General features: G+C 45.3%; 1 protein-coding gene across 3 annotated transcripts in view; it reads left to right on the top strand.

The window, feature by feature from the left end:
* The window catches only part of LOC143766210 (uncharacterized), a 101,913-nt gene that overhangs the window by 72,122 nt on the left and 12,297 nt on the right, over nt 1-17,494 (top strand). For 2 of the 3 annotated variants that reach the window (XM_077253700.1, XM_077253703.1), the window contains 5 exons: nt 14,135-14,284; nt 14,414-14,593; nt 14,668-14,791; nt 14,870-14,964; nt 15,061-15,151. In XM_077253700.1, the coding sequence (XP_077109815.1) occupies nt 14,135-14,284; nt 14,414-14,593; nt 14,668-14,791; nt 14,870-14,964; nt 15,061-15,151 (640 nt within the window). Of the gene's footprint in view, nt 1-49; nt 129-14,134; nt 14,285-14,413; nt 14,594-14,667; nt 14,792-14,869; nt 14,965-15,060; nt 15,152-17,494 lie in introns of those variants that run through there. The other variant, XM_077253704.1, reaches the window with a different exon arrangement.

Below are 17,494 nucleotides of genomic sequence, written 5' to 3'. Positions count from 1 at the left end.
CAGCAGAGTCCTGCATACACTGAGGCCCCTGATCATGTGACCCCTGACTCCTCCCCTCCTGTGACCTCATCACAGGTCCTGTGCGCACAGAACAGCCATATATGTGGTGTGCGGCTCTGCAGGTGGAGGTAGGTGCTGGAGGTTCACCATTACTGGGCAGGGGGCAGTAACCCCTTCAGTGCTGACACTGCTGTGCCCTCGGCCTCCCTTATCTCTAGTGCTGGGACCTTTCTCCCATTTCCTCTCTGTTTTGTCGCCATTTTCGGCTCCATATATTGTAACTGATCGGCTTCTCGTCATATATTTGGTGAGCAGGAGACAGACGGCCGCTCCTCTATTATCTCTCAGTAATAAATGTACAATTACTGTGATAATGACATATAGAGAATATTGTACGATTGTACGACTCTTCCACAATAATATCTCATTACTTGGGAGGAAATATCACATTTATGTCAACGGACTCCAAATACCAGAACATTTGCTATTTTTTCTGGCTGCCATGGTAACAATCGACGCCCTGTGATCACATAGCGAGATGCTGATGTAACATGTAACCACCTGGATGAGACGGTCGCCATTGACCACAGCATCCAAGGGGGTAAACAACCCGTGCAATTGACATCATGTAATAGTATGTGTGACGGTGAGAAAACGGCCTCCGCATCGTGCTTGACAGTAACGGCAAAGATCAGGGAGAGAAGAAAGGGATTTTCCAACAGTCGATATACATTGCTCAAAAAAATAAAGGGAACACTAAGGCTAGTCTCACATTTGCGGTAGAATCCGCAGCGTTTATGCCGCAACCTGAAACGCGCAATAAACCGGCTGCAAACGCAGCTTTTTTTAGACGCATAAGGTAATGCATGCGTTAAAAAAACCCCACAACGTTTAGGCTATGTGCACATGATGCAGATTTGCCGCAGATCCGCAGCGGATTTTTTCGCGCAGAAACGCTACAGATCCGCACTGTGATTTACAGTACCATGTAAATCAATGTAAAAAAAAAAAAAAAAAAAGTTGTGCAGAAAAATCAGTGCAGAATTGCTGTGGATTTAAAAGAAGTGCATGTCAGTTCTTTTGTGCAGATATGCAGCATTTCTGCACCCCTCCTTGATAGAAATCCGCAGTGGCAAAATCCGCATAGAAACCGCGGCAAATCTGCGGCTTCGGATTCTGCCAGGAGATGCATTCTACACCACTTTTCCTACGTGTGCACATAGTCTTACATGCATTTCATGCGTTTTGCATGCGTTTGTGTTTTTTGTACGCATGGTGGAAAATTTATCAGAAGAAAAATCTCGATAAACAGACACCGCCAATGGGACTACAGAGGGCGTGTTTTATGGGATATCTTTATATAGACCCTTGGACTGCTGAAATCTTCAGATTTTGCTCCTGTGTCATGATGGATCTTCGCATGGAGAGCTTTTATTTCAACCTGGATTTAAGCATCAAGCTGTTTCTTGCCTGTGCGTTTGCTTGGGAGCAACAAAGAAATAGAGAACGACAGAGAAGGACACGGCGTCGGCGTATTTGGCGACACCCAATTATTGAACTCCAGGAGAGCCATGGAGCCTACCACACACTATATGGCGAGCTTAATGCCAACCCAGACAAATTCCCGAATATACCAGGATGTCTCGAGACTTTTCAAGATTTTCTGGGTTGTGTCCAAGGAGCCATCTGGAGACAGGACACCCAGCTCCGTAGAGCGATTCCTGCAGAGGAATGTCTCCTGGTCACACTAAGGTACATAATAATTCTAAACAAATGCCAGTCATAATTATAATTCTTCTGCCATGTATTATTTGTATTTTCCTTTATGTGTTTAGCAAAACCCCACCATAAATAGAATTGTTCGGAATTTTTTTTTTCTTACAGATTCCTGGCAACCGGAGAGAGCTTATCATCCCTCCACTTTCAGTACCAGCTTGGAATTTCCACCCTATCTGGAATAGTTGCGGACACCTGCCGGGTTTTCGCTGGATCTCCAAAAAATCCTGATTGGGGCCCTTGATGAAGGTCTAATCACCAAACAAGTCCTTGAGGGCTTAACAGTTAGGTTTCCTAAAGTTTCAACTTTTTACTTACTACCCAAGATCCACAAGGATGCCGTCGACCCTCCCGGGCGTCCCATAGTATCGGGAATTGGCAGCTTATGTGATCCGATCTGCCAGTTTATAGATTTTTATTTAAAACCCCTGGTGGAAACACTTCCATCCTATATACGTGATACCACGGACGCCCTGGCGAGGGTTGATGGCATTCTTGTGGATCATGACACGTTGCTGGTGACAGCAGATGTAGAAAGCCTGTATACTTGTATTAACCATCAACACGGTATTGAGGCTGTCCGTCTCTTCCTCGGGGCGTCCGGCCGGGGCGGCCCTTTCTGTGAGTTTATTCTCGAGCTGCTGCACTTTGTCCTGTCTCACAATTACTTTGTCTTCAAAGACCATTTTTACCTTCAGACACGCGGCACAGCCATGGGCGCGGCCTGTGCGCCCTCGTACGCAAATCTCTTCCTGGGCTCCTGGGAGAGATCTTTATTTGGGGACGAGGGCCCACGGGCCGCCTCCCATGTGCTGTGCTGGCATCGTTATATAGACGATGTTTTCTTTTTGTGGGACGGGACGGTGCAGCAGCTGGGTGAATTCATGGGGACATTAAACCAAAATGCTTTAAACATCCGTCTAACGTATACCTACGACACCAAGAGAGTTAATTTCTTGGATGTCACCTTTGAAGTGGACCATGCTGGTCGCATTCAGACGGATGTTTATCGCAAACCTACATCGGTTAATGCACTTATTCATGCATCTTCTGCCCATAACCCATCCACGATTAGGGCCGTCCCGGTTGGCCAGTTCCTGAGGATGAGACGGATCTGCTCAGCTGATGCCAAATTCGAGAGCCAGTGCGCTGACCTTAAAACACGCTTTTCCGCGCGTGGTTACTCGAATAGATGCATCAAACGTGGTTATAAGAGGGCTAGAGAGACCATTCGTAATGACCTACTACAGCCCTCAAGGACAAAAAGAGGGACCCCTGCTGATGGCCCAATTAGGTATATTTCGACTTACAACCACGAATGGGAGGAGATGCGACGTATTCTAAAGAAATATTGGTCCATTTTGGGGGCCGAACCCGCCCTACAAACATCATTAGGGATGGGTCCTTTTATGACTGCCAGGAGATCGAAGAATTTAAAAGATCTGTTGGCACAAAGTCATTATGTTCCCTCTAGAGCCAATCCTTTCGGGTCCAGAGGGCCCTGTGTTGGATCTATACCTTGCGGTCACTGCCTGGCATGCGCAAATGTCCTGCGGTGCACTACATTTAAATCATCTAATGGCCAAAGAGAGTTTGATATTAGGCACCGCATTTCGTGCAGGACTACTAATGTTATATATTACGCCACGTGTGGCTGTTCAAAAATTTACGTCGGTTTAACATCTAGAGAACTTAGAGTACGTGTGCGTGAGCACGTGCGGGACATTTGCGCGGCCAGGACAGTGACTGATCTATCCCTCCTCAAGACCATCCCGCGCCATTTCAGGCAATTTCATGGATGTGACCCCACATCACTGTCGGTACGCGGCATTGATGTGATTCATCTGGGGATTCGAGGGGGGAACTACAAAAAACTACTCGCACAGGTAGAGGCCAAATGGATTGTGACCTTGGACACTATGACCCCAAAAGGACTAAATGAGTCACTCTCCTTTTCCGCCTTTCTCTGAGTTGCTATGATTTATATATAGTTATATTTATCCCTCAAAATATTAAAAAAATTAGTAGTCCTGTCCTTCTTGTTCCCCCCTGGCAGGGTCTGGGTGTGTGTTTTTTGTTTTTTGTGTGTTTTTAATCCACTGGTTTTAACTTGTCCTTTTATCTTCCATTTATTTTTGTTATCCCAGGCAGGATACCTTTTGGATACAGATGTTCACCCTCATATCACCCTTATTCTTCAAATATTGCTTTTGGACCATCCGAATATGTCTAAGGGATGGGACATTACGTGATGTTGTACATCCTGGACCATCTTGGAATTATCATGCTTCAATATATCATCATATTTATATGTACTGTATTTATGTTTTGTACCTCTAGTTATCTTTTTTGTACACATACGCTTTACATTGGTGGCGCAGTGGCGCCGTATTTATATGTATTATATCTGAGATCTCTTTTGTACATACATTCTATACAGTGGTGGCGCAGTGGGGGTGCGCGTGCGCGCTACGGTGCCGGCATTTGGCTGTGCAGCGGCGCGTCTTTATCTTCTTCCATGGGTCAGGGGATTGCTCCTCCTCCCCTCTCCCATGTGACGACGATGACGCTCTGCTTCTCTGGCCGAGTGCCTGGTAACTGTGGTGCGCATGCGCCGTTGATCCTAACTGTGATTGGCCGGAATGTTGTCACATGTCAGGTCAGAGGCTAACTTAAGGTCCTGCCTGGGCCATTATGTCATTCCCTTGAGAAAGCGGGGTCTGTTACCCGCGAAACGCGCGTCGGGAGACGCACACCCGACCCTGGACTCCTGCCAACTTTATGCCCGGTAAGCATCCCACCCTTAGGGGTTATCCGTCATCATACTTTCTCAGCATTATGCGGTTACTTATGGGGTAAATAGTGGTGATGCTATTTAGACACGGTATTACTAGTATACTATGCACTATGCACTTCATGCCAGGTTGTGAACTGAACCTGTGCCGTGTGTCTAAACATCCGGTCATTCTGTTTTGGAGTCCTGAGGTTCCCCTTTGGGCATTCCCCTGCTATTTTTAATGCACTCTTTTGTATTTTGCATGTCCATGTATTTAATAAAGTGTTTTCTTTTTCTACACCTGTTTGCTCTTTTTCCTCCGGAGTTATAACCTGCCGGGTTTTGTGGAATGTTCTCCGGGATGAGTTTATACCCCTACCCACTGAGGAAATGTGGATGGAAATTGCAGAGAAATTCTGGAGTGTGTGTGATTTCCCCCAACTGTTTAGGAGCGGTGGATGGAAAGAACATCCACATTATCAAACCCGCCAGAACTGGATCGGAGTACTTCAACTAAAAAAAATATTTTTCTGTAGTGCTCATGCTAATAGCAGATGCGGACTGTTGCTTTATCGCCGTGGACATTGGAGCTTTTGGCCGTGGCAATGACTCACAGACTTTCATGAACTCGGATATGGGCCGACGTGTGTATGGCAAAAATGTTAATTTTCCCCCGCCACAACCTCTCCCCAACACTCAAGGCCCACCGATGCCATTTGTTATGGTTGGGGATGAGGCCTTCCAGATGTGTGAAAACCTACCGAAGCCCTATTCCAGTTGGGACTTGAACCACACTAAAAGGATTTATAACTACAGACTGACCAGGGCCCGAAGAACAGTTGAGTGTACCTTTGGGATTCTTGTCTCAAAATGGCGCATTCTTGCGACAGCCATTAATCTTAAAATGGAGACAGTCGATGAGGTGGTCAAAGCCTGTGTGGTTCTCTACAATTACATAATGGCTAAGGAGCGACCCAACATTGAACTGGATGAACCAGGTGCAAACCCATTGCCAGATTACCAGCATCCTCCACTGCGGTCAACTGTTGAAGTTGCCCACATGCTGGACCAATTTGCTGCCTATTTTGTTTCTGACATCTGACATGTGGCATGGCAAGATAATATTGTGTAAAATGTGATGTTGGGTTTGAGTCTGTACCAGTTATGTTTTAAATGTTACTAATATTTTTTGTTAATAAACAACGTGTTTTGATACCTGTACCGAGTCTCCTATGTCTTTCCTCTAAAAACCACTTATGTTGTTAGTGGTAAGGTAGTTTACGTCATTAAATCCTGCATCTCTTCTGCAGTATCTATTGGATGCAGACTGAAGAGACGATGGAGGTATAATACAAAGCAGATCTATACTTACCAGTTCATGTGTGAGAAATTATGACTTCATGATGCAACCGCATACGTTTCTAGGCCGCAAATTTACACCTCTGAAATTACAACATGTAGCGTTTACCGTTCCAAGCCGCAGACAACAAAACGATGCATGGTTCGTCAAACGTGGCAAAACGCATCCAATCGCTGGCACCTGCGTCCCTAATGTTAATAGGAATACACGACGCATGCGAAAAAATGCAGCATAAACGCTGCGGACACAACCGCAAATGTGAAACCAGCCTTAAACAACAGAATACAACTCCCAAGTAAATCAAACTTTTGTGAAATCAAACTGTCCACTTAGGAAGTAACACTGATTGACAATCAATTTCACATGCTGTTGTGCAAATGGAATAGACAACAGATGGAAATTATTGGCAATTATCAAGACACCCACTATAAAGGAGTGGTTCTGCAGGTGGGGACCACAGACCACATCTCAGTACCAAGTTTTTCTGTCTGATGTTTTGGTCACTTTTGAATGTTGGTTGTGCTTTCACACTCGTGGTAGCAGGAGATGGACATCTACAACCCACACAAGTGGCTCAGGTAGTGCAGCTCATCCAGGATGGCACATCAATGCGAGCTGTGCCAAGAAAGTTTTCTGTGTCTGTCAGTGTCGTGTCCAGAGGCTGGAGGCGCTACCAGGAGACAGGCCAGTACACCAGGAGACGTGGAGGGGGCCGCAGGAGGGCAACAACCCAGCAGCTGGTCCGCTATCTCAGCTTTTGTGCAAGGAGGAACAGGAGGAGCATTGCCAGATCCCTGCAAAATGACCTCCAGCAGGCCACAAATGTGCATGTCTGCACAAACGGTTAGAAACCGACTCCATGAGGATGGTCTGAGTGCCCAACGTCCACAGATGGGGGTTGTGCTCACAGCCCAACACCGTGCAGGATGCTTGGCATTTGCAACCGAACACCAGGATTGGCAAATTCGCCACTGGTGCCCTGTGCTCTTCACAGATGAAAGCAGGTTCACACTGAGCACATGTTATAGACGTGACAGAGTCTGGAGATGCCGTGGAGAGTGATCTGCTGCCTGCAACATCCTTCAGCATGACCAGTTTGGCAGTGGGTCAGTAATGGTGTGGGGTGGCATTTCTTTGGAGGGCCGCACAGCGCTCCATGTGCTCGCCAGAGGTAGCCTGACTGCCATTAGGTACTGAGATGAGATCTTCTGACCCCTTGTGAGACCATATGATTGTGCGGTTGGCCCTGGGTTCCTCCTAATGCAGGACAATGCCAGACCTCATGTGGCTGGAGTGTGTCAGCAGTTCCTGCAAGATGAAGGAATTGAAGCTATGGAGTGGCCCTCCCGTTCTCAACGCTTGAATCCGATTGAACAAATCTGGGACATCATGTCTCGCACCATTCACCAACGTCACATTGCACCACAGACTGTCCAGGAGTTGGAGGATGCTTTAGTCCAGATCTAAGAGGAGATCCCTCAGGAGACCATCCACCGCCTCATCAGGAGCATGCCCAGGCATTGTATGGAGGTCATACAGATATGTGGAGGCCACACACACACTACTGAGCATCATTTCCGTGTTTTGAGGCATTTCCACTGAAGTTGGACCAGCCTTTAATTTGATTTTCCACTTTGAATTTGAGTATCGTTCCAAATCCAAGCCTCCATTGATTGATTAATAAATTTGATTTTCATTGATGATTTTTGTGTGATTTTGTTGTCAGCACATTCAACTTTGCACAGAACAAAGTATTCAATGAGAATATTTCATTCATTCAGATCTAGGATGTGTTATTTGAGTGTTCCATTTATTTTTTTGAGCAGTGTATATACATATAAGTATTTCACCACAGTGCTGGGAATCATGACAGAATGCGATCGGTTACGTTTTGACCCGTCAGGGTCTTTTTCAAACCTCGCTAAAGATAAAGTGAAAAATATATATAAAATTACTGTGCTGTACAATATGTACAGTGAGTCATGGCATGCAATGAACATGCATAAAAATAAATACCAGAACAAAAACACAATAATAATCATCAAGGAAGTAGGAGTCTTTAACTCCTTAATGACCACCAATACGCTTTTTAATGGCCCTTAAACATCGATGTCAATCGCGACAGCGGTTTTTAAATTGCGGTAAGGGGGTCAGAAGACCCTCATAGTAACCATCGGACTCCCACAGTGAGAATCGTGGGTCCCGACGGTTATGGATGATAGTTGCAAAACCAACAAAAAAAACAAAATAAATCTGGTATCGCTGTAATCGGACTGACACAAAGAATAATTCCTCCTTATCACTTGTAACGCACGGTGAACTGCGCAAAAATAAAAATAAGAATTATTCTTGTACTGCTGTCTATTTGTTTATTCTATCTCCCAAAAATCGGAATAAGGTTTGGCTCATGTTTATCCTGCGCTCTCCGCTGAGCGCTTACTTCAGGGTTCCATGTAAATTCCCCAAAACCCTGGACGAAACCACTCGTTTATAAGGCAGATGGAGTCACTTTGGACTGGTTTTTGTTCCAACGGTGTCCCATCATTTTCGGCATATTTTTAATAAACAAGTGTGGGTGACCACAGATCTGTGCACGCCTAAAAGATGGATCCCACCAGAGCAGACGCCAAAGTGTCTACATCTGCCTCATTATGGTGGGTGGTTCTATTGGGGGTTTTATCTGAATCGCATTTTTGTGAGATTTGCATGGAAGCCCCAACGTAATGCTGAGCGTAAAACACAAGAATATGATCCCAGCCTTATTCTGGAACGAATTGAAAAACATTATGTACTCCAAAATATTACTAATAAAAACCCTAATTTATCTCGCACAAAACCAGGCCCTACTCCGGTCTGTCACTGGAACTATAGGGGGTTCCCACTTTATTGGTAGAACAAAGACTCTGGAAAAGCGACATGACTCCCGCCCCCTCAAATAAAATCCAGTGACTTCTATGCTCCCACATCCAAATAAACCCCTACTTCTGAGCCCCACTGTGCCTAAACCACAGTAAGCAGCTACATGTTTGGCATTATTGTAGTGGGGACAACACACTTAACAATTTATGGGTTGGGTATCACCAGAAACACGAGCTGGGTACAATATATGGGGGCACTACAATATACGATGACCCTACACTGTATGGCGACACAATGTATGGATACTAGACTGGCAGATTTGCAATAAAGCCTGGTGTGGATGTTACAAAATAGTCAGTGCAGTCACAGATTAATTAATTGGGAGGTGCAATTTTCTGCAATAGGGTCACTTTTGGGGTTTTTCTTTTGTTTTGGCACCTTCGGGGCTCCAGAAATGTCACACACAAACTATTCTAGAAAAAACTGTGCTCCAGAAGCCAAATAGCGCTCCTTCCTTCTCAGTCCTGACATGTGGCCTAACAGTAATTTTTGACAACACATGGGGCAGCACTGTGTTTGGGAGAAATTGCACAATAAATTGTGGGGTCTAGTTTCACTTTTAACCCTTGTATAACTGAAAAATTTGCAGCAAATCCAAAAATTTAATTTTTACCACTAAAATGGCACCTATGGGTTCAAAATATTCACTACACCCCTTGTGAAGTTTCCAGTATGGGTTCACCAGGAGGGTCACTGCTGATCTGGCTCAGCTAATGGATTCCAGAATCTATTCAAACGAAATCTGCGTTCTTAAAGCCAAGTAGCGCTCCTTTCCATCCGATCCCTGCCATGTGCTCAAACAGTACAACCACATATGGCAGACCTCAAAGGCAAAGTGCATCCCTCAGGCCACATCCGATCGAGACAGCCATGGGGATGGAAACTAAAGGTCCACGGGCAGCACCGTGCCCGCCTGCTTGCTGTCTCTATTTGCGCCGCTGACTTCTTTGGTGGAGGAGGGGCCTCCTGCCACTTCCTCCACTAATTAGCATGTGAAACAGCTGACGCGAAGGCCTTATTTTAATTGCATCAGCTGTGTACTGCGGAGAATCAGTGCATCGGAGGCAGGAGAAAAGCAGAGCACCCTGGGCCCATTGTGAGTACGTGATATTCTTTTTTTTTTTTTTTTTTTTTTTAATGTGTATGGAATGTTTGGGTGGGCATGGGGAGGCTATGGGGGTGACATGGTGCTGCAACATGGGGGGGTGACATGGTGCTGCACATATGAGGGGTGACATGGTGCTGCACATATAGGGGGTGACATGGTGCTGCACATATAGGGGGTGACATGGTGCTGCACATATGGGGGGGTGACATGGTGCTGCATATGTGTGCGACATGCTGCATATGGGTGACATGCTGCACATGGGGAGGCTATGGGGGTAACATGCTGTACATGGGGAGGCTGTGTGGGGCTCATGCAGTGTATATAGGGAGGCTGTGTGGGGCTCATGCAGTGTATATAGGGAGGCAGTGTGGGGCTCATGCTGTATATGGGAAGGCTGTGTGGGGCTCATGCAGTATATAGGGAGGCTGTGTGGGGCTCATGCAGTGTATATAGGGAGGCTGTGTGGGGCTCATGCAGTGTATATAGGGAGGCTGTGTGGGGCTCATACAGTGTATATAGGGAGGCTGTGTGGGGCTCATGCTGTATATAGGGAGGCTGTGTGGGGCTCATTCTGTATATATAGGAGGAGATGTACTCAGGTTCAAACGATATATAGGAGGGTGTCGGCATACTTATCAATATTAAGTGATACAATTAATATTAATAGAATTATCAGTAATATAATAATTAGAATAAATCGATATTGAGCAGAATTACTTTTGGCCTATTGGTTCGGCCCTCCACAACAGTCATAGTCTCTCATGTCGCCCCTCGCAAAAATTAAAGGGAACCTGTCACCCCCAAAATGGCTGGTGAGGTAAGCTCACCGGCATCCGGGGCTTATCTACAGCATTCTGTAATGCTGTAGATAAGCCCCCGATGTTACCTGAAAGAGGAGAAAAAGACGTTAGATTATACTCACCCAGGGGCAGTCCCGCTGCGGTCCGGTCGGATGGGTGTCTCCGGTCCGCTCCGGCGCCTCCCATCTTCATTCCATGACGTCCTCTTCGGGTCTTTACGCCGCGGCTCCAGCGCAGGCGTACTTTGTCTGCCCTGTTGAGGGCAGAGCAAAGTACTGCAGTGCGCAGGCGCCGGAAAAGTCAGAGAGGCCCGGCGCCTGCGCACTGCAGTACTTTGATCTGCCCTCTACAGGGCAGGCAAAGTACGCCTGCGCCAGAGCCGCGGCGGAAAGACCCGAAGAGGACGTCATGGAATGAAGATGGGAGGCGCCGGAGCGGACCGGAGACACCCATCCGACCGGACCGCAGCGGGACTGCCCCATGGGTGAATATAATCTCACGTCTTTTTCTCCTCTTTCAGGTAACATCGGGGGCTTATCTACAGCATTACAGAATGCTGTAGATAAGCCCCTGATGCCGGTGAGCTTACCTCACCAGCCATTTTGGGGGTGACAGGTGCCCTTTAATTGTCCACCCTTGAAATATAGGGTACTGCGATATTCGGGAGAAATTGCATAAGAAATTGTGGGGTCTAATTTCTCCCATTACCTCTCATGTAAATGATGAATTTTGTGCAAAAACAGTATTTTTAGTGGAAAAAATGTAAATTTTTGTTCTCACAGCTATATCTTATGAAGTTTTGTGAATCACCTGTAGGTTAAAAATGCTCAGTACACCCCTATATGAATTCCTTGAGGGGTCTAATTTCCAATCTGGGGTCACTTGTGACCTATTTCTGCTATTTTTGGCATGTCGGAGGCACTTCAAATGTGACATGGTATTCACAATCTATCTGAGACAAATAGCGCTCTTCCTTTCCTAGCTCTGCCATGTGCAGCGTAAGCCGGAAGTGACGCTTAGAGGGAAATCAAAAGGAGGCTTCGATAGTTTGGCATGCGCAGTAGCGCGCAGGAGCGAAGGACGGCTGCCTTGATGTGCATTGTTGATGTATTAGTCTTTGCCTGATGAAGAGACCTGTGTAGTCTCGAAAGCTTGCAATTTGTTACCATCTTTTCAGTTAGCCATTAAAAGGTATCAACCACTGAGGACTCTCAATTCTAAATATTTTTTAAATAAAATGAAATGATGGAAAAATGAAAAGATACAAAAATGAAAATAAAAAAAAAATATTTGAAATAAAAAAATGAAAAAATATTAAATAAAAATTAATAATATAAAACCTAATGAAATAAATAATGAAAAATTAAAATACAAATGAAGACATGAATGGGGGGAAGGGGCACAGTTCCACTTACCAGGGTAAGATGTGGGGGAGTCATTGACTCTATCAGGGTAAAAATATAGTTAGAAAGGAGGAAAATCATATGCAAAAAAAATTCCAATGCGTTGATTATGATGCTGACATGAATAACTGAATGGAAATGCATGAGGCTCTTTGGATTATGCCGACTGAGCCATGCACTGCAATTATATATTATTTTATATACAGTAAACCATAAATATAAAGCAGAATAATGTTTATACACAATCATCGTACCAGTAGATCTAGTTCCCTGTTCAAACCCTTGGGTGATAGTGTCTGTAAGGTCTGAATCCAGTAAGATTCCCTTTCTTTGAGAAGTTTTATATGGTTTCCTCCCTCATCTAGGTCTGGGGACTAACTACAAAGATGGTGTCACACATGTAAAAGCCTTTAATGGGGTGATGTCTTCCTGTGTGTGGGTGGATGACCTCACTAGACTTTATCACGCTGGAGCAAGGCAGCGAAACCCAAGCACGGAAATGTGCCCATCCTCCTGGTCCCAAGAAATCTTTCTGTAGGTTGTTTTGACAGCTTCCAGTATCGGCTCGAACCATATTTTGTGGCCAAAGGCCAAAAGGTGCATATTAGTGCTAGAGCTTTGAAAGCCTCCTCCTGTGGATAGGCTCTGGTTAATTGGGACCAATGTTTCCTAATTCCCCAATTGGTATTGTATATTTTGGGTATCACAGGATGGTGGATATCCCATTTGCTAGTTGCTTTTTTGCATGACTTCTATATACAGTACATTTTGATGCAATTGGCTCATCCCCTAGTATGTTAAAGGTATAAGATAGATAAGATAAGATAAGCCCCCGATATATCCTGAAAGATAAGAAAAAGAGGTTAGATTATACTCACCTGGGCGGACCGATCCGATCGGCGTCGCGGTCCAGTCCAAGGCCTCCCATCTTCATAGGATGACGTCCTCTTCTTGTCTTCATGCTGCGGCTCCGGCGTACTTTGTCTGCTCTGTTGAGGGCAGAGCAAAGTACTGCAGTGCGCAGGCCGCGATGCCCATCAGACCGGAACGCAGCGGGAACGCCCCTGTGTGAGTATAATATAACCTCTTTTTCTCATCTTTCAGGATATATCGGGGGCTTGTCTACAGCATTACAGAATACTGTAGATAAGCCCCTGATGCCGGTGGGCTTAGCTCATCTTCGATTTTGGGGGTGACAGGTTCCCTTTAAAGATTTGGACTGTCTTGATGATTATTATTGTGTACTTTTACCTTACTTTTTTTTTTGTTCTGGTATTTATTTTTATCTATATGTTCATGCATTGCATGCCATGACTCTCTGTATATATTGTACAGCACAGTAATTTCGTATATATTATTCACTTTACCTTTAGCGGGGTTTGAAAAAGACCCTGACGGGTCGAAACGTAACCTATCACTTTTTGTCCTGATTCGCAGCACTGTGTGTACTGCATTTATTTGAAATCCTCTGCGAGTGCTGCTGATTATCTCCCAGTGACTGCTTGGATTCTCCAGTTCAGCCTGCACCCCCTGCCAACGTTGAGTGTTCACTAATGATGAGTGAGTATACTTGTTGCTCGGGTTTTCCAGAGCACGCTCGGGTGACCTCCGAGTATTTATGACTGCTCAGAGATTTCATTTTCATTACAGCAGCTGGATGATTTATAGCTACTAGCCTGCTTGATTACATGTGGGGATTCCCTAACAAACAGGCAACCCCCACATGTACTTAGCCTGGCTAGTAGCTGTAAATCATTCAACTGCCACTATAAAAACTAAATCTTCCAGCAGTCATAAATACTCGGAGGTCACCCAAGCGTGCACGGGAAAACCCGAGCAACGAGTACACTCGCTCATCACTAGTGTTCACCTTATTTTTCTAGATAAACAATAAATACAAAATCTTCATTACTTGGCACTTTATTATCTCTAGTAATTGTATTATTCGATGACATCTTTATGATGTTACATCGGCCTCATCTTCTCATTCAGGTCCCTAGAATATTAGATCCTCTCAGTGGAGATCTTCTATATGAGAAAATGTTCCTGATTGGCCAGTCAAGAATGGGTACAGACAGGGAAAAGAAGGCAGAGAGGATATTACACCTCACCCTAGAGATCCTCTTTCGGCTTACTCGAGAGGTGAGAGATTCTCATGATGTCGCATTACATCATTCTTATCTATGGGAATAACAGATGGACAGAACTGGAGAGGTAAGGACTCTGGAAATGTCTGTAGTGAGATTTATTAATGTGTCTCTCCATAACCAGGATTACACAGTGGTGAAGAAGACCTCTAGTGAGCGCTGTCAGGCCCCTGTGTCTGAGGGATGGGGAAGACCCCTGAGCCCAATCACATATCCTCCACCTCACCCCATGATACATGAGGACATCAATGACCAGAAGATCCTAGAACTTACCTACAAGATGATTGAGCTGCTTACTGGAGAGGTGACACTGCTGAGATATTATACAGTAATGCTATGAAGGGATCGGAGGGATGATGGTATCATTCTATGTGTCAGGTTCCAATAAGGTGTCAGGATTTCACCGTATATTTCTCTGTGAAAGAATGGGAGTATTTAGAAGGACACAAAGATCAGTACAAGGATGTCATGATGGAGATTCCTCAGCCCCTCACATTACAAGGTAATAGACGAAATACACATGGCCTATAATTATCTGTTTTTATAGAATTAATTCAGTTTTTGTATTTGTTTCCTCCAGTTCTATCCAATAAGAGGACAACACCAGAGAGATGTCCCCGTCCTCTTCCACCGGAATGTAAACAAGAAAATCCCAATGTTCCTCAAGATCATCAGGTAGATGGAGAGAAGGTGTCATGAGATGGCAGGATTAGAGCTGATCATATATGTGACTTCTCCATCTTGCTGTGATTTTTACAATATATGTTTCAGGGTAAGGATCTGACCCATATTAATACTACAGAGACATATCTGAAGGGTGATGAACAGTGTAAAGAGAAGATTCCTACATATGACTACCCAGGTGAGTAGTAACCACTAAATGCAGAGGCGTCACATATTCTTCTCAGTCACTAGCTGTTATGATATTGGTGAAGCACAACTGTAATCCAGTAGCTGGAGAAGCATGAGTGGGCAACAGCAAGTCATAGTTGAAGTTCTTGGAATTAGCACTAGGAATCATAGGAACAAGAGAGTAGAGGAGTGTGGAAAGACAGTTCTCCGGAGCTGGAGACTGGAATTAGACTAAAAGCTAGACAAAATATTCAAGCAATGAGTGAGAGTTCCGTGTAGCTATAAGTAGACCCCAGAAAAAACAAAAATGGCTTCCATTGGCTCGATGTAGGCCATCTTAGTAAAGGGCAATAACAGAGACACAATAGAAGCCTCTAGTTGTGAAGAGTGGAAATGCAGCACATTGAAAGTGAATAATAGCAGCCACTCGGTGTCAATTTGCAGAAAGGGAAGACAATCCTGACACTGACTGTCTCCTTTATCAGCACAGTCATATGATCACTATTCTGCCTCCAGATCACAACATTCTTCTTCATCGAAAACTGTTCAAATTACTTTTGGCATTAAAAGTCCTTCTTTATAGAGTTTACAACCTGGAGGGTCCTCCTACCCTCTGGAATTAGTAGACGCTGACCCTTACCGCCTAGATCTGTAAACTACAAAGCCTAAAGACAGCGTACGTAGAATGTGCTGACAAGTTAGAAAATCACTTGAAGAAAAATTATGGTGGACCTCTAACAGAAAGCAAACAGTAATGATGCTGTTGCCTTCCTAGAATCCTGACATCACATAGGATGAATCTACCTTCTCTCTGTTCTGATCTACTGAAAGTTGTCATATGGTCTCTAGACAATCTCAACACGGTGAGGTTTGCCTGTTTGTTAGGCAATCCTCGCATGTGTTGAGGCTGTCTATCAGCCGCAAATCATGCAGCCACAGGGACTCGAACATATTATCCGAGCATGCCCAAGATGCTCAGATAACACCTTATGGAAGCATGTTCGTTCATGTTCACCTTTCACTTAACTCACTTGCTGGCTATCGTTCCATATAGATTGGTTTTTGGAGTTCCAGCTCCTCTGCTGAGGGTTTACCTAGTCCGGTAAGCTCCAGTTGTTTTTCCTGCTGTGAATCTCTGAGTTTTCCTTTTTAGCACCTTTTGTTTTTATCCATGTTTGAAAGTCTGGTGTTTCACTTATTCTGTTCTTTTTTTTTCGTTCTCCTTATTGGGTACACGTGGTTGGGTACACGTGTGGCTACTCTCTTTGGTAGTTGGTAGTTCTTTCCCTCTTCTGTTACCCACGTGAGTGTGTGACCACGATCATAACACTTTATTTTTCTGGTACAAGAAACCCCTTGATGGCGGCTTAGCGAGCCAGTTCCAAGGAGGTTTATTCAGTTGTGCTAGGGCCTTTTTTAGTCTATACAGGGACTAGTTGGGGAAAGGTGTGGCTTCTCTCTTTGGTAGTTCTTTCCATCTTCTGTTACCCGTGTGAGTGTGTGAACACGATCATAACACTACTTTTCTGGTCAGGACTCATAGTATCTCCAATGGTCCATCATAAATAAGTAAAACTCTGGTTTAGTTTTAGTGCTCTCTCACCTAAACATATCTTCTTGTTGGGAATTTAACTTTTTCTCTAGTAACCCCCCACGACAGCACACCTGAAGGATGTTACCCCTTTCCTAATAGGGACAGGAAATGACAAAGAGGTTAAATAACCCCTCCCTCATCCTCCCCTCAGTGTTATTTCCTGTCCTTTCTAGGGATGAAGGGGTCATCCCAAGTGTACTGTGCCGGCAGCGGTCACTGAGGGGAAGAAAACTCAGAAGCTGGGCAGCTGGGGAGCAGACTTACCTCTCTTCCCCGAGTGCTGCTCCCGTCTCCGGGACTCCCGCCACCAGTCCGCACCTTCGGGCAAGGTCTGGGGGCATTCTTCGGCTGGAGACCTCTTGAAGCTCTCCAGCCCCTCTCCTCCTCCGGCGTTGTGGCCAGGGTGCGCGGAGACTTCCGGTCTGAAGCCGGCAGCAGGATGTGACGTCAGACGCCGGACGGCTTCAGCATACATGAAGGTCCTTTTGCGTTCCACGCTGGAATGCATGGTGAATACAGCATGGATGGTGTCTGCGGGCTCTCCCCCCCCCCCCCCCACACACACCTGGACATTGGAGGGAGGAGGGTTGCAGTCCGGTCACCTATATAAGAGCCCCGGACAGGAAGACATCTCAGGTAGGACCACTGACATCTGCAGATCCCAGCACCATCCCGGCCCCAGCAAGTATTTTGGCCCTGGGTGTCCACTCCCTGATGCAGGTTGCAATTTTATGATTCCTTCTCCCCTTTATTGCAGGG

The sequence above is a fragment of the Ranitomeya variabilis genome, chromosome 4 (genome assembly GCF_051348905.1).
Source record: "Ranitomeya variabilis isolate aRanVar5 chromosome 4, aRanVar5.hap1, whole genome shotgun sequence".
Classification (NCBI taxonomy): Eukaryota; Metazoa; Chordata; class Amphibia; order Anura; family Dendrobatidae; genus Ranitomeya; species Ranitomeya variabilis.
This window is presented reverse-complemented; position numbering and strand designations above follow the sequence as displayed.